Source organism: Mytilus trossulus, chromosome 4 (genome assembly GCF_036588685.1).
Source record: "Mytilus trossulus isolate FHL-02 chromosome 4, PNRI_Mtr1.1.1.hap1, whole genome shotgun sequence".
Taxonomy (NCBI): domain Eukaryota; kingdom Metazoa; phylum Mollusca; class Bivalvia; order Mytilida; family Mytilidae; genus Mytilus; species Mytilus trossulus.
The window spans coordinates 77,831,005-77,854,789 of record NC_086376.1 but is presented as its reverse complement, the minus strand read 5'-3'; the positions used below and the strand labels follow the sequence as shown (position 1 = coordinate 77,854,789).

Below are 23,785 nucleotides of genomic sequence, written 5' to 3'. Positions count from 1 at the left end.
AAACCATAAGATTTCATACCAAGTTGACTGTGGTATCTTTTGTCTAGTTAAGATATTACTGGGTCATCCTCATCCACAAGTTTTGAGTTCATTTTTTAATCCATTTTAATATTAGAACTTAGAAGTGTAATTAATAAATCTATATCATTATGCCCCTTTTGTAATGATGTTGCAGTGAAAATGTGGAGAAAGCCTGAAATTCCCCTCAATTAATATTATTAACTGTAACATGTTCTGAAAACTCTATTCCAAAGTTTGAAAATCATTACATGAAATGGCATTATACAAAAGGCCATATATCACACTGAAATCTTACATTCATCCTTACTTTCAAAAGAACAGTTAACTCACCTTACAAATTGTATATACGTTGAAGGAAAAGCTTTTATGTATAAATATTTGGCTTAGTATTATTTATACAAACAATGTACATGAAATATGTGTATCAATTGCATATTAGGTAGTCGTTTAGATATACAATATATTTAAGTGTATGTACAAATTATAATAAGAACATGTTTTCTGAAAATATAATTCTCCATGCCTATAACATAACAAAAGGAACGATAACATACATTTGGATATTTCTGTGTGGCTAACTATGATTGCAATTTCTTAACTTGTTTTTTTTGTTGTTGTTTTTGCTTTTCAACTCCCACAAGATAGAAATAAATTTATTTTTTTGTGTTTCTACACATTTGTTAAAATTGTTGAAAATTGCCACTATACAAAAATATCCATGTAACAGTAAATAATTAATTTCAATTCATTAAAAAAGTAAACAATTGTCAATCAAAATAATTATGAAACTTTAAACAAAGCTGAAGAAGGCTGAACATGATTTCTGCATCATGTCTGGATACTTACTTCTGCTATTTCTATTATTAAGTTGATATCAGCCTACATATTTCAAAGAGATTTATCAAATTTTTGATAATGTAATTTTTTTCAAATTTTGTTTCGTACTTTTAAAATAGATGTCAACTTTCAAACCTCCAAAGTTGGAGATCTCCTTCTTGCACACTTTAAATATATTAATGAAATTTTTGTTTGTCATTCTTTTTTTGAAATTTTGTTTCATACTTACTGTGGATTCATTTTTTTTTCGTTGGATACCAATTTTTTGTGGTTTTCTTGGGTACAGGTGAAACATGAATTGAAATGTTAAAAAAATAACATATATTTAATAGGCTTTGTATACAGAGATGAGCAAAACTACCAAATCAAATATTCACGAATATGCAAGAAGTCAGCAATCCACTAAAATTGATACCGACAATAATTAATAAATCCACAGTAAAAATAAGTCAACTTTCAAACCTTCTAAGTTGGAGATCTCCTTCCAATGAAACAATCAGATTTTAGATTAAGAATGATATTCAGGAGTAAGATTAGTCTGGTCTGCTCAATGTTAATAGTGTATTATGTACCGGTAACTACTTTTTCTGTGAATCTGTTATTCAGTGAAATTGTAAAATTAATCAACAAAAAAAGAATGGTCATGAACATCACCTAGGTTTTTATGCATATCACTGACATGGATTTTTTATAAAAATAACAAAATGACAATAACTTTTGATTGTGGTGTTAAAATTCATTCATTTATCACTTTACTAGCTTCCAAAATCTTATGTATTTTATTTTAACAAAGGTGTAAGCAATAAAATATGGTTATGTTTTTACAGCATAAACCCTATATGTTAACCGATCTTCTCGTGAAATGTAATTAATTAAATTCCTTTAGGTCTAAAGTGAGCTGTGTTCCAAGTTAAAATAGTATAAATCTTTGGTAAAGGGAGCCAAATTAGATCCAGCTATACTAAGGGATCCAAAAAAAATAGAAAAAGGTTTGAACTTAGAATATGTTAAATTGAACTAATGAGTCAAAAGACACATGGTTAAAATATAACAACAAATACTGTAAACTCACAATAATTATTATTTAAACATAAAAAGGATGTTTCTTGTTACTATATGTACTCAGGATTAGTAAAGGTTACAACATTTTGTAGTATTAATGTGCAAACCTAACTAATCTTACCCTACAAGCTGCCTACAAAATGATACATTTCTTTCAATGAACGAGACAAACAAAGTTCTGTAAACAATACTTTATAAAAGAGTTTGATAATGACTTTCAGATGTTTACTATTTTCTTGGTACATCTCAATAGTTTCTATACTGAACATGAGATTACGAATGCAGAAGTGTATTTAGATTTCAAAAAGGGGAAATGTATAAGGTATTTTTAAGAATGGCAATCACAAGGGGTTTGGTGTATGATTTCAGAAATATTTCTAATTTTGATTCTAAAGCAGCATATTACCTCAGTAATGACGATAGAATTACCAAACTCATCAAAAGCATCTCCATATGATTTACCAGCTATTGAACATTTCTTAAACTCCATGATATTCTACAAACAGAAGTAAAACTTGTAAAACTTTAAAGTAATTGCAATGGCATTATAACACAAAATAGTACTTAAGTTAGAAAGACATTGAAATATCTGTCAGACTGGTAAAAAACTATTCAAGTTCATCCCATTCAAAGTTGTTTTGGTCTTACAATTTTTAATAGTAAGCTATTTATTTTCTCCCCTTTTTTGTACTTGAAAGGGTGTAATGATCTGACATTAATTATTTTAATACTTTACAGGCTAACAAGACATATCAGCAGGGGTCAAAATTAGCACTGGTTCAGTGGTCCCAGATCAGTAGAATTTGCGACAGACCATTAGATTGTGTCAGCTAGTGGTCTGGCAGACCAGTTGAAATTTGTCGATAAAAATCACTGATTGCTTCGCAATCTCGGTTTGTTTACAAAACAATTTACCTGCAACATCAAATACGGGGAATACTAAGAATAACAGTTGATAAAGTTGTCATATGCATGTCATTTTATAATTTTGCAGGACAAGTACATTTTTAGTCCACTGGTCCGGCTGAACAGTACACAAAAAAAGCTTAAATTTGACTCCTGCATATCAGTCTATTAAACTGAAAGAAATTGAGATTTAAACATTTTTCTAGTTTTGTTTATTTAAATTCACTTTGTTGACAACTGTATTTACCTGAGTTAAAGTCCCAGTCTTATCGGAGAATATGTATTCTATCTGACCTAATTCTTCATTCAAAGTTGTTGTCCGTGCTTTGGCAGCGGTCTTGACTTTGTCATAGTACATCTTTACATCCCAATTTATCCACATGCTATTCACTAATCTTATTATCTCTACGCTGAAATATCAATAAATGTATCTATTAAAATGGTGCATGTCCTATAATTATAGTTTTATGCAGGGGTTAATGTAAGTTTTTACAGACTTTAGAAATACGAATTGAATAATGCTGTAGTATGAATTGTGAAAGACTTACTACAACTTATTATCCTACTACTGGAACATTCACAGCTTACTGATATCACTGCATAAGCGTGAATTGAAGGTCACAGTGACCAAACTTTGAAAACAGTATTTCTTTATATACTATATGCAAAAATACACAGAGTTTAATGGCCGTTTCAGGTCAAATATATGTAAATTTTCATATCTTTAGAACATCACAAATGACTGTTCTGTTCTTATAAACTGACATGTGTATAAAATTCTACTTATGAATTGATAGAACTTAATAAACTTTTTAAGAATTTTAGAATTGTATTTTTTTGGAAATTTCAGCTGCTTTAATTTATATCTAACTTGCAAACAATATTCTGGAAATTCTCATACACCCAATAGCTAAAATCTTGCCTTAGAATATTTAATATTTTCCCACTTACCTGACATACAAAGATATAGGCACAACTGTATTCAAAATAATGATGTAAGAAAAGAAGACTAAGAGTGCAGTGACAGTGGCTCCCTCTTGTTTGCTGCCATCTTTATCAGGGGATCCTGGGATATAACTATCCCATGGTAGAAAGACCTGAAAGTCATTTCCTTTTAATGTCTCCCATATACCACAGGCTGCTGTCATTACCAAACAACAGGTCAATAGAAACAGAAAGATCTGAAAGAAGAAATACATTTCCAAAGTCAAGTAAGATTACTAGGTTAAGATATATTGTCAATAAACAATTATTATAAAACCTTGAGCATGTAAAGCACTTCTCATTTTATTTCCCTTATTAGTTTTAAAAGAGAAGAAACTTCTACCTCTGATTCCAAAGAAATTGAGTGATGTTGTAGAATTGACTGTCTTTATGGAAGTGTAAATGCTTTATATAATTATTTCCAATGTTGGCATTTGAAAAAAAACAAAAAAACTCAGTATTATATATATTACACCATATTTTTGATGTACTATAGATTTCTATTTTATTTTGATTTATTCAGATAAAACAGTTCTTATAAAGTTAAACAGTTAGGGATTTAACAGTGCAGTCTGATTGGAAAAGTGCAGCAAACATTATTAATTTTTTTTTAACTGTCTCGAATTGATAAATATCATATCACACTCGATGCAGTGTAGAATCTATATATAACAGTTAACTTTTAATAACAACCTACCCCAATAATTAAAACATTCATTAATCTGTCAATATTGGTCCTTTTGAATATGGCTTTTCCACTATTCTGCATCAACTTTGTGTCCCTGCCAGCAAAGATGACTAAACCATAACACCATTTAGTATTACGTAACACACATCCACGTAACAATATCTTCTCATTATCAATGGAGTAGGTATTGTTCTTATAAGTCATCTTTCCTTCAAACTTACTCAAGTTGTTGTTAGGAGCTTCACATACTATATCAGCTAAAATATAATAAGAATGGTGATTAGGACTTGCTGACCATTTAAAGAAAAAACTTGAAGTTTATGATTACAGATGCCAACAACTCACATGGCCAGGTGAGATAAAAAAAAAATTTGAGTTGTTTTCATATATAAATATCATTCTAGTCAACTGAAATACCAAAAAAAAAATATAATAATATTAATACTTGTTTAAATGCACCATTATGGCATAAGATTTCTCATTTTCCATTTAAAATATGTAAAACCTACTTTGTAAACTCAGCAAATATTGAAGTGCAAACTGTTACAATTTCAGGAAGAACAAAATTATCCACATTGTTCATGAATTTTTAAAATTCCAGAATTAAAAAAATTATCAATTAATCAACGTTTTGTATGAACACGTAAAAGAAAAGCTTTCCCCTTTCTGTGCAAAAATGATCTATGTTATTGTTAATGTACATTGTAGTTATTAAACATGTAGATAGTCTGGTATTGAGTTTGTTTGACCTCAATAACCTTTTCCAACCTTCATAAAAATTTACGAAATTTTGGCAGAAGCTTGTTTAGGCTTATGAAATTATATCTGAAGCGAAATATTGAAATTTGCTTTTTTTTCATTCTTCATTCTAAAGATAGATTTTTTTCCAGTTAACATTAACAGAAAGCCTGGGATAAAATGTTTTTATATGATGAATTTGTAAATCTTTATGGATTGTTATAAAACTTGGACAGAAGATATTCTTCAAGATCAAGAAATAGCAATTGACAAAGAAAGTTTGATTTAAGCACAGGGGCTTGTTACAATTGCCGGGTTTACTATCCATACGCACCCAGGGGTTCGTATGGATAGTAAACCCAGCAATTGTAACAAGCCCCTGTGATTTAAGGATGTTTTTTCTGACATTTCAGTCTCCTTGAAATCTTATTCTGGAATTATTTCCAAAACATGTCATACAAGTGGAAAATATCAATGAATTTTAAAAATATTATAATCAAACATAACATAAAGGGCTGTAGCAAAAAAAAAGAGGTGCACCACCATATGATATTTTTCTTCACCAATTATTTTTTAGTCTTATAAACCCAAAAATCAGGATAAGAAAAAAATTTATATCTAGAAATATTTGGCTCCTCAGAGACAGGGATGTACATCTTGAAACAAAATAATCTCTATTTTACAGGAAAGGTGACTTACTTTTGCAGCAGGATTTACAAATTTAGCAGCCATTGCAGGCAACACATAGAATCCGTAATGAATTTTTACCATGTCAAGCATATATCACTTTGAAGGAACCCCTTTAAATGCCCTTTTTTTAAATTAATGTGGTATTTATCTATATATGCACAATTAATTGACATGGTCACATAATTCAAAGATAAAAAGCCCTAATGACAGGAAATAGGCTACTTGTATGGATGTAAAGCATGTATTTACCATCAAAGTTTGACAGTTTTTGTATATCATCTTCTAGATCTGATGTTTCTGGAATGGCCTGTCTTACTTTCAGATTTGTTTCTCTGAAAAAAAATAAGAAAAAAATTGATAACCAGATGCTCCGCAGGGCGTAGCTTTATACGACCGCAGAGGTTGAACCCTGAACGGTTGGGGCAAGTATGGACACAACATTCAAGCTGGATTCCGCTCTAAATTTGGATTGTGATTAAATAGTTGACACAGCATAGGTTTCTGACACAATGAATATATTCAAATGAACTTAAAATTTTTGTTTTCTCTTAGAGCAATTCACTATGCTGTTGAATATTAATCCTCTCAAAAAAATGTTTGAAGAAATTTTCTTTTTATTTATGAAATTTCAAATGAGAAAAATTGAACCCAATTTTTTAATCACATCCCCCTTTCCCTTATTCCAAAACTAATTTCAATTAAAATATTCTAATGGAGTTTGCAACAATTACTACTCATTTAAATACAGTCGACTCTCGTTATCTCGAAGTCGGCCGGACCGGAGAAATATTTCGAGATTTACATAGTTCGACTCAAACGAAAACCGGAAGTTTGACTGAACAAGGGACACAACTCTTGCCTAGCATGGTAAAGCTAAAATAAATCCGGGTGAATATGGGAAGGGGATCGATATTCTGGTATCAGATCGATGTATTTGTATGTCATGGTCTTTAGTTATTATAATAACATTGTTTTACTTATTCAATTGTTTCAGTTACAATTGTTTCCTATGGCTTTTATCCGAGAGAGTAATTTCCAATCGATAGTTTCGTAATTTAGGTCGTTTAAAGTTGACAAAATTGTTTATTCTCGGATACAAAAGACTTTAGAAAATTTAGATTCCTCTTCGTTTTGTTTTATCTCACTCTTTCTTTTAATAAAAGAAAATACAACAAGATTAAGGACGCCGATTGAGTAGTTTTTAGGTGATCAACAACGGAAGTCATAATCCTTACTTTATACACACCCAAGCTCATTAGTGTAAATCACAATTAATTGTTTTGTAAACATTTTAAACACTTTTTTATGAACATAAACAATGTATCACTAATTATTTATAAAAGTTCTATAAAAGATAATCTTAGGTAAACACTCGTGGAAATAGCATGTCATAAATCAATACAGTGGTCAGTGACTGGAAATTTAATTACACGTGTATTGTCAGATTAACTCTTCAATCCATTTAAATGCCGGAGGTCATGTTTTGACATAATGTGTTTTAGTTCGAGATAAATAATGAAATTTGAATGCTTTTGTTAACCTTGGGATCGTAAATTTAGTTCGACTCAACCGAAATTTCGACACATCCAATTTCGACTCATCAGGAGTCGAATTACATACATTTATATGGAACAAAGTTCGGGACCACGTGAAAACTTCGACTCATCCGAAATTTCGAGTCAACCGAGTTCGAGACAACGAGAGTTAACTGTACATCATAAAATATTAAGATGTAAAAAAACTGCTTGTAATCACTGAATGGTAAAGATTATTTAAATTCATCAGTTGGTAGTAAAAAGTGAATATACATTGTATATTGTATATAACAAAGATTTAAGTTGATTCTGGACAAAGAAAGATAACTCCAATTAAAAAAATTTTTTGCAGATATTTCTTGCTTACTATACTGGACAAAGAAAGATAACTCTTAATTAAAAAAAATTTGCTATTTCACAATTTTGTGTAATTAGATATTTCTTGCCATTGCACAATACTGTGCAATTGAAAAGACTTGCTATTGCACAATACTTAATATAATAATTTTAGATCCTGATTTGGACCAACTTGAAAACTGGGCCCATAATCAAAAATCTAAGTACATGTTTATATTCAGCATATCAAAGAGGCCCAAGAATTTAATTTTTGTTAAAATAAAACTTAGTTTAATTTTGGACCCTTTGCACTTTAATTTAGACCAATTTTAAAACTGGACCAAAAATTAAGAATCTACATACACAGTTAGATTTGGCATATCAAACAACACTAATTATTCAATTTTTGATGAAATCAAACAATGTTTAATTTTGGACCTCGATTTGGGCCAACTTGTTAACTGGGCCAATAATCAAAAATCTAAATACATTTTTAGATTCAGCATTTCAAAGAACCCCAAGGTTTCAATTTTTGTTAAAATCAAACTAAGTTTAATTTTGGACCCTTTGGACCTTAATGTAGACCAATTTGAAAACGGGACCAAAAATTAAGAATCTACATACACAGTTAGATTCGGCATATTAAAGAACCCCAATTATTCAATTTTGATGAAATCAAACAAAGTTTAATTTTGGACCCTTTGGGCCCCTTTTTCCTTAACTGTTGAGACCAAAACTCCCAAAATCAATACCAACCTTCCTTTTATAGTCATAAACCTTGTGTTTAAATTTCATAGATTTCTATTTACTTATACTAACGGTATGGTGCGAAAACCAAGAAAAATGCTTATTTGGGTCCCTTTTTGGCCCCTAATTCCTAAACTGTTGGGACCGAAACTCCCAAAATCAATACCAACCTTCCTTTTGTGGTCATAAACATTGTGTTTAAATTTCATTGATTTCTATTTACTTTAACTAAAGTTATTGTGCGAAAACCAAGAATAATTCTTATTTGGGCCCTTTTTTGGCCCCTAATTCCTAAACTGTTGAAACCAAAACTCCCAAAATCAATCCCAACCTTTCTTTTGTGGTCATAAACCTTGTGTCAAAATTTCATAGATTTCTATTAACTTAAACTAAAGTTATAGTGCGAAAACAAAGAAAATGCTTATTTAGGCCCTTTTTGGCCCCTAATTCCTAAAATGTTGGGACCAAAACTACCAAAATCAATACCAGCCTTCCTTTTATGGTCATAAACCTTGTGTTAAAATTTCATAGATTTCTATTCACTTTTACTAAAGTTAGAGTGCGAAAACTAAAAGTATTCGGACGACGACGACGACGACGACGCCAACGTGATAGCAATATACGACGAAAATTTTTTCAAAATTTGCGGTCGTATAAAAACTGGAAATTCAGTGATTACACAAATTCATATTCACATTTACATACAAATATATATCTAAAACAATCTAAAGATGCTAAATATTTTAGGTAATTCCTGTAAAATATTTGGCTTCCAGTGAAAAATATTACAGAGACCCCTGATCTATTACAAAGACAGCTACAGAACTCTTACAGAACATTTTCTTTCACTAAATTATGAATAATAACAATTACGCTTGGGATGTATCTTGCCACAGCTTTGAGATGTCTTTATTGGTTGCAAAAATTTCTACCGGATAGGTTTCGCAAACACAAAAACAAGTATTTCAAATTTAAATTGCATTATTTTATCGCAGCATTTTCTGAAATATTAATTATAAACCTCACATTTTTCTCCATTCTTCAACAATTGCAATAATATATGGACACAAAAAATTACGAATTTGCAGCCACAAATTTTTATCAGAAATGCACAAAATTTAAAAGATATAATTTGAAAGAAAGTTATTAAAAGTATAATAGGACTTACAAATTTGGTTTAATGAGACTATATAGCTGGTACAAATATATTATAAAATCTCTGATTAAAAGGGACTTATTGACTTGATAAAAATTGTCAATTGACATACCCATCAAGTTCAGCAGTTTCTATGTAACATAAACTATGAGGTTCACTGGTAGACAAAAGAAACAGGTCAGCCTACAATATAATGTCATACATTTTATACTATCATACATGTATTGCAATATGAGTTATATAAAAAAAAAAACACAGATGGATGGATGATGTTTTTTTCACAATTTTTTAATTTGGCGCATACCTTTCTTTTCCAGAATGAAAAATGTTGGAATATGAATCCTTTTTTGTACTACCCCATAATATGCCAGATTTTTAATATGTTAGTTCCCAGGTAACAATTGGCAGAATAACATGTTATTCTGCTAGAAGCCAAAGGTTTATATGCTAATGGCTTGATATGATATTATTTATAAGATGCATTTCTGTATTAAAGTCTATTTTTTGGAGATATTACCTATATCCTTTTTTTAAATCCACAAATGTATTATTATTAACAATTGACAAAGAATTTCAATGAAATCTCATGCCCTTTCAGTGAGTCGTGAACTTTAGCTCTATTCTGAAAGCCTCACTTAACTTCAAGAAGAAATATAGGAATTAAAAGTTTCTTTACTTTACTATGTTATTAGTGTGTGTAGGCAGTTTGTGTTAAATATTTATATACCATGTTCTATGTTTTCTATCAATAATTTTATAACACTTTATATTTTTTTGTAAAAACTGAATATTATCAAATATCTTACTGCAACAAACTGATTATTTTCCATCTTGACAATATCCCCAACAACAACTTTATGCCATTTTTCATCCAGTGGTTGTCCATCCCGCAGAACATGAGACAACCTGTTGTTGACCTGGTTATCGCTACTATGTCGTCTCTGTCAAATGTAGCCAAAAATATGTTATACATCAATAAATTTGTCAAGCATGAAAGGAATTTTATACATCTTGGAGACAATGATAATTAAAAGAGAAAAAATTGTCCAGAAAGTTTTTTTCATTTCTAAATTTCATTTAAAGAACAGAATTTTTATGATCCCAGATATTAATTAGCTAAGTTACATTTTTACTTTGCTTTGACAGGGATAAATATCATTTGGCAAGGAAAATCACTTTATCAAAATTTCAAAAAATTATTTATAGAAACAACTTTCCAAAGTATGATTTCAAATTTTCAAAGGCAAATTAATAAATACAAATCTTTGATGACCAACAATAATTGGATATAAAGTTAGTGTTAATTCTGTCATAGTAGAATTTTTGATATAAATACACAAACTTAAAAAAATGTAAAAATACATTTTTGAAAACAAGTTACAATCAGACCTTATCCTCCTACAGGCTTTACCATATATTAAAAACTTTCTTAAAGAAATGTATATATACATGTGCCTCTTGCATTCTAAAGTATTGTCATTTGAATTTACAGGTACTAAAATGGTTTTCATTTCCTCATTTTATATCTTAGAAAACATTCAAAACCTTTCCAAATATTATGAAAATCTGTGACAAGCTACTGCTTACTTAATCTTCTATTAAAGTTTGCAATAGAGTATCCTATAAAGATGCTGTGTTTTCACATCTGACATATACCATGTTTACGTAACAATGCATATAATAATGAAAAGAAATAAATTTTCCCAATAATAGAAATACAACATTGTAACAAAAAATCAATCAATCAATAAAAGTCTATAAACAGTATCTAAAATATGAAAAAATAACAGTATGAAACAAGACAAAGGCTCCAGAAATTAAAACATAAGTTGACCACCCACAACACATGAAACAGCTGTTAAACACTGACTCACAAAGGAAAATATTGAATCATATAAAATAAGTACGAAAAATCTTAACGTTTTACAAATGTCAAAGGTTGTGAAAGTTAATATGTATGGAAAAATTCATATTTCATTCGTTCAATAAAACTGTATTTATTCACCAAAATTGATTATTTTTTAAACATTATTGCTGTGGTTTTTCGTTCAGTTCAAGATACTTGTAAACAATTGTTATCCTGAGAGTCACTAAGGTGTAACATGTAACTAAGATAAACTTTTTTTACTTTTAAAACCTCTTTCTTTTAAACTGGGCCTATACTCTCACTTATTTAAAAATGAAATTCAAACTTTCAACACCTGAATCACTGTTAGTTTTTTTTTTTAAAATACTGTAAAATTAAGGCCATGAAGTAGAGATTTCTTTTGATCAACTGATTTAATGACTTAATGTATTAAAGACTAAAAGATATATGAAGCCATATTAATGGAAGAACATTATATTTTCTGCAATTGCAGATCTAGACCCAAAGTTCATAGAAACTCATGTTTATTTTTTTACTTTTATTTAGTTGGAAACATAACAGTTAATGTTAACAACTACTACTCCAAAAACCTACCAAACCATGCAAAGAAATCAAACATTACAATCGTTCAGAAAAACCTCTGTAAAAAATCTATTTCATATACATTACACAAATTTTAATTTCAATGCATGCATATAGGGGGGAAAATAAAAAATCACGAATTTCAACATGCTGAATTCCATACAAAACACATTTTAATATTATCAGCTACAACTCATGCTCTACGATGATGCCAACTCACAAAATCGTCATTTATATCTTTAACTGCCGAGACACAAAGTACTGCCATCAGCGGTATTAATGTTGTTAGTGGGGTCAACGAAGAGATCCATGGGATCAGCTGTTTAATATAGACGAGACATAAATATGTTAGTGACAGAAACAGAGGAGTTAAACAAACCACAGGGATCATCCTGCAAAACTGCATTCAATGTCATTCCTCGACTGCATCAGAGCTGAAAGTGCAATGAAAGCTGAAAGTAAGCTAAAGCTGAAATTAAGCTGAAAGTAAGCTAAAGCTGTAATTAGCTGAAAGTAAGCTAAAGCTGAAAGTAAGCTGAAAGTAGGCTGAAAGTACGCTAAAAGTAAGCTGAAAGCTAAGGAGTTGATATGAGTATGACCTATGTCACTTTCATAACATTTCAAAATGCAATAATAAAAAAAAAATATACATATATACAGAAGGATATATGTTTATTTTAAAAAAGAATATAATTTCAGTATTTTTTTAAGTGATGTGAAGAAATACAAAAGTGTATGAAATACAAGAGAAGAATTTTGAATAAAAGTGAACATTTGTAAACAAAAGAAGTGCAATATGTTAGTCACACTTATTGCAAGAAAGAATATGTTAGTTGCTAAAACATACCCATTGCAAGAAAGAATATGTTAGTTGCTAAAACATAGCCATTGCAAGAAAGAATATGTTAGCTGCAAAAAGTGTATATTCTGTGAAGAAACATTACTAATAAAAGCTTCAAGCAGTGAAAGAAGGGAATACCTAACTTCAATAAAGTAATCCTACATAATATCATGAGCATAACGTTATAAATTAGCCTAGTTATCAATTTAATTGATTCTATATGTCAAAAGCACTATTCTTTTTCAAATTGACTAAATACATGTAATTTCACAATGAGAATAGTTTTACCTTTTTGTTATTACATTTCATAAAAGAACTTTGAGATATTCCCTTCTTTTGTTAAGCAGAGCAAACCAATGTCACCAGGTGACCAAGATGTGTAGTCATGGTTACAGGTGAACTTACAAAGTCATCAACAGCATCTTTGATTGCTGTTACTCCTAAGACAAAAGCCAAAGGAACAAGGGTTGAGTACCAGGGCAGTGAACTTACAGCTGGAATGACCTGAAATCACCAATTCAATAAAAAACAATGAACAAAAATATCAGATTTAATAAATGCAGCATACAAATAATGTTACCAAGCTTAAAATATGACTTTTCATTTTTCGCAAAACCTATTGCAATGATAACAACATCTTATATTCAAATTCAATGATACTGAATGTGTGCAATAAATACTTGAAACTTAATTCATTGAGACATGAAATGAGGTCAAATATGAAGCTATTGAAGAACATAAATTGCATGCCAGACCAAAACTTCAGACATTCAGGCAATTGCATACAATATATTGTGAATAGCTCTTCTATGCCTTTGAAATATAATCTTTAAACATGTGGCCTTTGTTGCCACTTTCAAAGTGACTGCCCCAGTAGAATATCTTGCAGAAACGATACAAATCATGTGGGCTGGATGAGAATCTATATATGGGACTAGATATGAAATATTAAACGTGAAAAGTAATTTAAACTTTAATAATTACAATCTATTTTTGTTAATGTTTACTGAATAATATATTCAAATCAATATGTCATACAAACATATACACAAGAATGAAAATTCCATTTAAATTTAAAAGTATGGTGTTTAAAACATTCTATTCATCTCAAGATGTACATGATAAATAAAATATAAGCACACTTAAAATCTGTAATTCATATATTTCCTAGAAGAATTAGGTATATATTTTTTCAATAGTCTCTGCTATTATATTTGTCATATATTTCTAGCTAAAATGGTGTGTTTAGAGCTCAACATTTGGTACAGACACTTGCAAGTTATATATTGTTGAAGAGTGTGTGACTTTTTGTATTGTTTTGTCTTTGGGTAGCTTAGCTGTCTCATTGACATATATACTAAACACCTCCTTAACAAAAATACTCATCACTTAACAGAAAGCTAAAAGAATTGTCTGAATATCAGCTCCCTTCTTAAAATCGAGAATTCTTGCAGTTTTTCTTATTGGGAAATAAGAAGTTATTATGGTAATACCTATTTGTTGTTATTTTGTCTAAATATTAGAAAATCGTGTTGATATCCTAATTTTCAAAATGAAAAATGAATTTACAAAAACTTAATTCCGTAAAGAATTACATTTTATCTCTCTAAATGATATCTAAAATTGTGTGCTACAGATTGTGGAATGGGGCTTCAATAATTTTTCAATTTCTAGTTAAGATTCAGCTGTCTGAAATCAAGTCATGCCATTTGTTCCTTGTTCAAAAACTTCTACCTTTTTACCATCATCTGATTTACTGAACTGCACAAATAAACTAGAAAAGAAGACCTAGTATATATATATTTGTTTAGGGGCCATCTGAAGGATGCCTCTGAGTGCAGGAATGGTGGGAATTGCTCGCTGCATTGAAGACCGGTTGGTGATCTTCTACTGTTTTCTGCCCAATGGTTGGGTTGTTGTCTCTTAGACACAATTTTTCTATTTTTTCTCAATTTTTTCTAATATATATATCACGAGTTTAAACGATTACCCTTAAATCATTAAAAGTCAGGACAAATAAATGTTCTCAAGTAATATGGTATTGTTGATAGAAGTAGGACGAGGATATTTAACAAATGAAGAAATGTGCTATGTCTCTTAGCAGAAGTTTAAGTTTTATTCTGAACCTTTTCTAAACCAATCACTTTAAGTTAACAGCAGCAACATATGTTTTACATACCTGTAACACTAAGAGACAAAGAAAGTATGTGTTAGCCAATCTCCGAAACTGTTCCAATAGATTCTTCGGCAGGAAGGTAAGGAGTGTATACTTGGATGTACAGATATAATTGTTCTGAAAGTAAATAATGTTAATTTTTCTTTTAATTTTGGTTCATTTGTGAGTTGAAGGTTACATCCACCTATCTGAACAAGTAAACATTATAATTTAGTAGCAAGCTGAAGCCCCCTTTCTGGTGTTGGACATTCTTCCCTGGTTGAATACCTATTGGTGGCTCTCTGAGCTGCTCTTTGCCTTTGGTCAGATTGTTGTGTCTTTGACACATTCTTTATTTCCAATTTCACTTCTAATAAATAAATTATATATTTAAAAATGGACCACTTGATAGACTAGGATGTATATTTGGCATTTGGCATATCTTTGAATTTATAAAAATCCAAGCCACTTCTACAATTTTAAGTTCATCTGATCATTTTACAAGCATTTTATATTTGCAAAACTTCCTCTCTTTGGAATACCTTGTCTGATCCTTGAAACACAACTGAGTTTATATTTCAGTTTATATTTTGACCAATTTTAGTAATTAGAATTTGCCTGGTTATCAATCATGCAACTCAGCACACAGAATAAAAAGTAAACACTTATATATAAGTAGATATAAATTCAGTAACTTTGTAATATATGTATCAAACAAACACACATGTTTATTCCACATTTTATCTAATAGCTTAATATATGGTCATAAAAACATTTAGGACACACAGCACATGTTTCTTTTCTCTAAGTTTAATAAATTCATACTCAAGGAATTAGTTCAAAGGCAAAAAATTAACTGAAAACCATAGATATGGAATATGTTTGGGCTTGATTAGACATTGACTAGCAATCCCTACCAAGATAGCTTAATTTGAAGAATAGAAGATCAAAACTGATTAAGAAGGGGAATAGGTAAAGCAAATGCAACTCTATACATCTCTGCATATCAAATTTGCTTTTTGTTCATTATATTTTACAATAATCAGGCTGTTAATTTTTCTAGTTAAAACTGTTTTTCATTTGTCATTTTAAAGCTGACTGTGCGATATGGGTTATACTCATTGCTATAGACTGTGCAGTATGAGTTTAACTCATTGTTGTTTGCTATAGTTGATAACTTCAGTGTCATTTGGTCTCTTTAGTCTTGTGAAAAGTTGTCTCATTGGCAATCATGTGACATCTTCTTATTTTCAACCATAGTTAATTTCTATGTATGATTTAAATGAGATCTATATGAAGAATATATAATTGATTTAAACAGCAATACAATTATAAAACGCCACACAAAACAATTTACCTCTCTACCTTTGGTATTCTACAATGGACATGTCATTACCATATTTTAAGTTTTTAAGCCAACAAATCTAGCTATGAGATGTTGAATAGTTGTGAATACATTTGAAAAATTACCTTTGTAGCAAAAATTGATAGGATATTGCTCTTTGACATCACAATTAGCACCCTAATACTTAATTCAATTATGAATAATCCAATCTACTCCTTTTCCTAAAGTTTTTAGTTTACTTTTCAGGACTATTGCCATAGATCTGTGATAAGTGCATTATAAGAGCACTAGCTTATTTTTTTTTTTTAAATCATTACCATTCCTCTGAATGGCAAAAGGCACATATATATCAGAATATATTTTATTTTTTCAAAAATTTATATTTAAAAATTCATTAAAAACCAACTACTAGTAGCCTCTAAAGTAAAGAGAACCATTTCAAATACATTTAAATATAGAAAAAGAGGCATATGGTATTCCACAATAAAGCAGCCTTTAACTTTTGGAAGGCTTCCATTACCATCTGGAGAGCTAAAGCCTTAATGTTAATGTTTCTTTACTTACTGCATATTCATATACGGCATTCTCTGATGGACTGTTGGCTTTAATTATTCTTTCTAATTCTGCAAAAATAAAAACACACAGAGAAATCACAATACAGTGGTACAAGTGCTAGGAAGGTCTTATTCTAGAAAACAAACTGACGCTTTGTGCTGGCTTTAGTCAATTGCACAGGGGGTAATTTCCAATATGAATAGTCAGACATGCTGCTGGAATAGGTCAATTGTTTTAAAGTCAAATATATTATTGTTTTTTTTTCAAAAAGGTTAAATGTCAACATGTCTTGTTTTAATCTTTTGATAAGATATCTGATTAAATGTACACCACTTCTTATATCTAAACCATTCATGTGAGTCACCCTTTTTGGTAAACATCTTTATCTGATGAACCTTTAATTGACCACAAATTAAATAATACTGTTACAAATTAAGATGACAAAGATTGTATATTTTGTTACTGTGCTTATCCAGTGACCTTTGGGGTATCACATTAGCAAAGACCAAAACAGTTTACCAAATTGCAGTCAGATTTCTACTCCAACTAACTGATCAACTGGTAAAATATTTTAGCAGATTGCTCAAGTGAAATGTTGTTAGTATGAAGTGAGTGCTGTAAAATAAAAAGTTATACTTACCATCCAGATCCAGTCAGTTGATATCTTTGTCAATCATTTCTAACACAAATAATATCTTACTATAGTATGAGTCACTGAATAAAATGGTCTAATTTTAACATGGAAACTTCTATCATAAATAAATATTATAAATGAATAGTTCAAAACATTGTTTTGTAGGTGTATATTCTATAGCTTTGTCTTCTAAGATGAAGTTATTGTGCAATTGTGATTCGAATAACATTTTGTATACAAATTACTGATCTGCTGGCAATAAAGGGAAATAATTTACATTACAAATAATCAGCAAAATTTTGTTCTGTCTGACAAATATCAAATTTCCCCATTTAATTTGTTGTAACATTATTTCTGTTATTATTTAACTTTTATCCTCTGTTCTAAAACGAACAATGAAACTTATTTAATGATGAAAGATGATTAACAGCTGTTTTGCAAAATGTTGAATTGTTCAAAGTATAAAGGATTGTCTACCAAGGAGTACAAGATATCTTATAAGCAGTATTTTGCAAAACCTTTCTAATTTGTGTTTTACATGCCCTTCAATTTCATACTAATTTTGCATTTCATTTTTTTTTATGAATCTTTTGTAGGCAAAATCATAAGCCTCGTATCATTGATTAAATTTTATGTGTACATTTGAACTCAATATAAATTATTTCCCTTTAATGACAGCAGATCAGTAATTTGCATAGAAAATGTTATTCGAATCACAATTGCACAATAACTTCATCTTAGAAGACAAAGCTATAAAATATACACCTACAAAACAATGTTTTGAACTATTCATTTATAATATTTATTTATGATAGAAGTTTCCATGTTAAAATTAGACCATTTTATTCAGTGACTCATACTATAGTAAGATATTATTTTTGTTAAAAAAGATTGACAAAGGTATCAACTAACTGATTCTGGATGGTAAGTATAACTTTTTTTATTTTACAGCACTCACTTCAAACTAACAACATTTCACTTGAGCAATCTGCTAAAATATTTTACCAGTTGATCAGTTAGTTGGAGTAGAAATCTGACTGCAATTTGGTAAACTGTTTTGGTCTTTGCAAATGTGATACCCCAAAGGTCACTGGATAAGCACTGTAAAACTGAGATACATGTGAATGGTTTTATATGATTTTGTTTTTAAATAAATACAAAGTATATGGGTTGGGATTTTCAAGACTACATGTACCTTGACCAAAAACTTTAATCTGAAGCAAGACAGACTGACTGATGAATACACAGACAGAAAATATAATGCACATATCTAAATGGGGCATAAAAACAACATAGAAAACTAAAGACTGAGCATCACAAATCCAACCAAAAACTGGGGGTGATCTTAAGTGTTTAAGCAGGGTGGGTAGATCCTGCTCCACATGTGACACCTGTTATGTTCCCAAACCTGTTATAAAGTCTAATTTGGTATGTCACATTCGAGAAAAGGGGGAAGAATTCTAATTATGACATTAGGATCATATCTGCTTTCATTTGAATAACAGATATTCCATAAAGGTACAGATACAGCAACAATAGCATCATTGTATCCTATATTATTGAACAAACTATCAAATCAAATCAAATGATAAACATCATAAAGTAAATTGAGACAATAGTCTGTGTCATATAATATTGTGATAATACACTGATTAATTATTGGTTTAATGCAAATAAACTGTGAACAGCTGTCAATATAAAGGAATAATTATAATAATTTATAGTCATTTATACTTCCCTTAGAGGCTAAATAAAAATCTTCATTGTCAATATTTTAAGAAAAATTAATAATAATGTCTTCGAGGAATGGGATTGTCTTATAATAGCCTGTGTCATCTGTTTACAGTCAGAAACTACTGTAATGCACTTGTTTTAATCTCAAATTATTAATGTTATTGTCATGTCAAAGGTTTATGCCAATTGGGCTGGTAATTGGAATAAAACATCCAGCTGAAGAACGCTTTTGGGTGCGGGAGTTTATCACTGCATTGAAGACCCATTGGTGTCCTTTAGGCTGTCACTGTCTGCTCTATGTTGTTGTCTCTTTGACAGAATCCCCATTTCCATTCTCCATTTTGTCAATTGAATAACTTCAATATTGTGTTTAGAAAACAATTATAGTTAAGTATTCCATCTACGCTGTAGATCAGGATATAATACAAAACAATGATAATTCATTCCAAAGAGCCAGGTCATTGTAATTATAATATATAATATGTCTAGGTTAGTCTATAGAAAGATATATACTATGAAATTAGAGTGAGGCTACAATGTAGTTTTTTAAGTCTGGTCATAAATAGAATGCTTTAAATGATCTTAAAACTTATTGGTACCTCAAGATTGACCTTACATTGGTGTCATTTACTCTCATCTAAAAAGATCACCCAGCAATCTTAAGATCTCTTAAGTTTTGTTGGTCATTGCAATGAGGCATTATTGTTTTCTGCATATCTATCTATGTCTTTTTCAGGGCTCTTTATAGCTTGCTGTTCAGTGTGAGCCTAGGCTCCCTGTTGAAGGCCGTACCTTAATCTCTTATGGTTTACTTTTATTAATTGTTACTTGGATGGAGAGTTGTCTCATCATGTCCTCTTATATCGACTTGTAGTTTCTTACACATTTATGTAATGACTTATTTCTCAAAATGACCTAAATATTGAATGCTAAAGTACTAATCATGTATTTTTGCTGAACGACATGAACACGAAAAACTTGACATAATGTCTTTCCCTGTACGGTAGTACCGTGTAATACTACACTCCAATCAATAGATCTACTGTCTGTTTTAACTAAACCCTTTTTTAATTCTAAACCTTTTCCAAGAAGTATAATCACTATTTGCCATGCAATTTTTTGCCCATCAAAATCAGTAACAAGATATAAATAAATAACATGTTTGTTTACTTCTTTTCTTTACTAAGAAAAACCACAGATTCAACTCTATCATTATAAATTTCTCATGTAACAGTTAATAATCAAATTTTAACTGAAATGCGAATTACTTATTCATAAAATAGTATTTTGTAACTGGAAAATGAAAATCTCAAGGGAACACTCCAAATAAACAGAAACTATATTGCATTCCATGTATAATTTATATTATTTGATAAAGACCATGATTTATTTGTTTATTGTATATATATAACTTAATCAGCTGTCATAAACTATATTGGTGGTGTAATTAGGTTTGGACAACAAGCTACTGAATTATTTAAAACCTCATGTCTAACATGTCTAAGAAAAGATTCTGAACAGGATAGATATCTGTTTAACTGTTATATTTCTGGATTTCTTAGGATGTTAAATTCTAGAAGGTTTTAAAGACAACGAAAATTGTCTGGTAAAAGGATGTTTTCACTATATACACCATTGCCATTTTAGAAGCCAAATGAATAAGGGATCTATACAATTGGAGAAAGAAAGTTTGTCCATAGGACACAATGTCAAGGTTGAACAAATTTGTTTGTTAACTGAATTATGAAATCAGGATAAAAGCTATAGCTTTGCATAAAATCTTACAAGTTTTAAACATGTGAACTTATTTTCAAGTTAAACCAAAATTTTTAGCCTGAAAATCAATGGTGAGTGTGGTGTCACACGGCACATGTCAACGATCGGTGTTCAATTAAAAATAGAAGAACTTGATAATAACACAAAATAAGTACTACCAGTGGCAGATCCAGGGGTTGGAACCCCCCCTTTTTTGGCCGATCAATGCATTTGAATGGAGGCATATAGTTGGAATCCCCCTTTGTCCTGGGTTGAGAACTCCCTTTTTAAAAATGGCTGGATCCGCCCCTGACTACAGCTTTACTGAACCGTTTGTTGAAATGTAACCTGGACATATTATAAGTCCAACTGTTTTTATATATGTAGAGTCATTTTAAATTAGTGTTTACAAGTGCTCTGCTCCTTTTTTTCATTAAATAATAAGATCAATAAACATATATCATTTCCAAAGAAACAGTGACACAACAATGAATTGTTACCATATATAGCTGTTAGCTACATGAAATATAGCTGTTTGCTACATGAAATATGAACATAAACAGAATTTTCAAGAAACCTTAATAAAAAATGTATTTGATAGTTGTTTATGTCAGAATTGTGAATTTCTGATATATTATAGAAGGCTTTAATGAAAACCAAACCTGATGTCATGAATTGTAGGAAAGTTTTGTTGACAATCATATCACTAGTACTTCCTTTTATATTGTTTGTATCAATACAATGTATGAGAAAAAAATTCAAATTCCAGTGCATCAGAGATTTATTTTGGTAGGGGATGACAGTGACAGTACCAGTGTGGCTTCCGTTCCATACATCAATCTATACAAGTCATCAAGCTTAAATTTCTGGGGAGGTGCACTTTTTTTTTTAAAGTCATCTATAGTTCTTATTGGAGGCAATATGAGTAAATATATATTTATATATGCTGTGATTGTTTTCACCTATGTTTTACCTTACTATAGTATTGATTGATTGATTGATGTTTGACACCACTTTCAGCACTACTGTGCTATTTTGTGACAGTCAGATTTGATTGGTGGAGGAAGCCACTATACCCGGAGAGAGCCACAACCTGCAGTAGGAAAACTGAGAAACCTTGTCAATAAAGATTGGAGTCCATAGAACCTGATTTTCTTTAAGTTCATCATCCAAAATGGCATAAAAAATTGTGTTTATGAGGATGATGGGCCAGAAACAGAGTTTAAAGAGTTAGAACTTTAAAAAACATCAAACATAACAATATATATAAAGAAAAATGAAAGGCATCAAGAAGATAACAAAACTTATATAAATGTAATTTTAATGTCACTGGTAGAATCTAATGTAAACCACTTTGATAAAGCTAAAGAATTTATTTCAATGGAGCAATTCTGATATCAGCATTAACATTTGTTTTAAAAAGTCTCTAAAATGATCCAAATAAGCTAATAAATGACCTTTTACAAGAAAATCAACAGAATGTATAGTGTGCCTCACTGACACTGCTTTAAATCATGCATGTAAAGTATTATAATTTTCAAATATCTTTAGCTATTAAATTCTTGATTTACAATTATTTCTATTGTACAAAACATGTTGTCTTTCCTTTTTGTACCTCTGTAAGCCAATCAAAGTTATTCAATCAACAAGTGAACATAATCTTAAGTTAAAACTTGGGCTATCAGAAAATGATTAAGAAAAAGAGTCATGCAAATTCCACAGAAAATTTTGTGAAATAATCTAAAAAGTGTAATTAAACTAAAAAGTTAAAAGTAAAATTTTACTAGTTATAAAACAATAGTCACAATATAGATGATATTGGTCGTTTAGTTATTTACAGGTAGACATTTTCTATGAAACAAAATTTTCTAGTACAATTGGTCCATTCTTTTTTTTATTTTCATTGATGACAGCTGTCAATGACTATAAGTATTTTTAACAAAGGCAGCTGCAGAATCAAATGATTTCATGAGGAAATCATGTAAAAACACGAATAATAATATTTCACCTGATTAATTTTGATCTGATAGGTTTTAAGATATGGCTTTGCAACAACCTGAATGAACTTGGATCACTTGCAGGACCCAGGACAATAGGGGTTCCAACTATATGTCCCCATTCAAAGGCATTGATCGACCAAAAAAAAAGGGTGGTCCCCTCCCCCTCCCTGGATCCACCAATGCATGTATAAGATCAGATATTTTCAGTTATTTAAACAGGCACTCTCCATACCCGTAGCCAGGGGGGTTCGGGGGGTTCGGACGACCCCCCCCCCTTGAAAACAAATAAGCACTGTTAAAGTCAATGTTCTGTCCGAATTGTGACTGTTAAAGTCGAGTTTGTGAGTCCAACGAACCCCCCTTTGGAAATTCCTGGCTACGGGCCTGCTCTCAGTTTGTTTTCCTAGGAAATTACTTAGTAACCTTCCCTTTCTAAAGATATATATATCCTGTACACCATTGTCTTTTGTCAAAGTAAACAACTAAATATATATATTTATATAGTAAATAGTCTATTAACCAAACCTTCCATCAAGTCTGTGACTGCAGACTTGTAATATATAAATTACTTCCAGACAAGCAGAAATAATTGAAAGTGTTTACGTCCTTAACAAAAC

General features: G+C 30.3%; 1 protein-coding gene across 4 annotated transcripts in view; it reads right to left on the bottom strand.

Moving 5' to 3' along the window:
* LOC134716033 (phospholipid-transporting ATPase ID-like) overlaps positions 1-23,785 on the bottom strand; it is a 71,349-nt gene that overhangs the window by 23,070 nt on the left and 24,494 nt on the right. For all 4 annotated transcript variants that reach the window (XM_063578711.1, XM_063578712.1, XM_063578713.1 and 1 more), the window contains exons 4-13: positions 17,055-17,113; positions 15,170-15,283; positions 13,396-13,494; positions 10,507-10,641; positions 9,813-9,883; positions 6,176-6,258; positions 4,508-4,755; positions 3,778-4,007; positions 3,074-3,236; positions 2,327-2,416 (exon numbers count right to left, since the gene is read on the bottom strand). In XM_063578711.1, the coding sequence (XP_063434781.1) occupies positions 2,327-2,416; positions 3,074-3,236; positions 3,778-4,007; positions 4,508-4,755; positions 6,176-6,258; positions 9,813-9,883; positions 10,507-10,641; positions 13,396-13,494; positions 15,170-15,283; positions 17,055-17,113 (1,292 nt within the window). The remainder of the gene's footprint in view (positions 1-2,326; positions 2,417-3,073; positions 3,237-3,777; positions 4,008-4,507; positions 4,756-6,175; positions 6,259-9,812; positions 9,884-10,506; positions 10,642-13,395; positions 13,495-15,169; positions 15,284-17,054; positions 17,114-23,785) is intronic.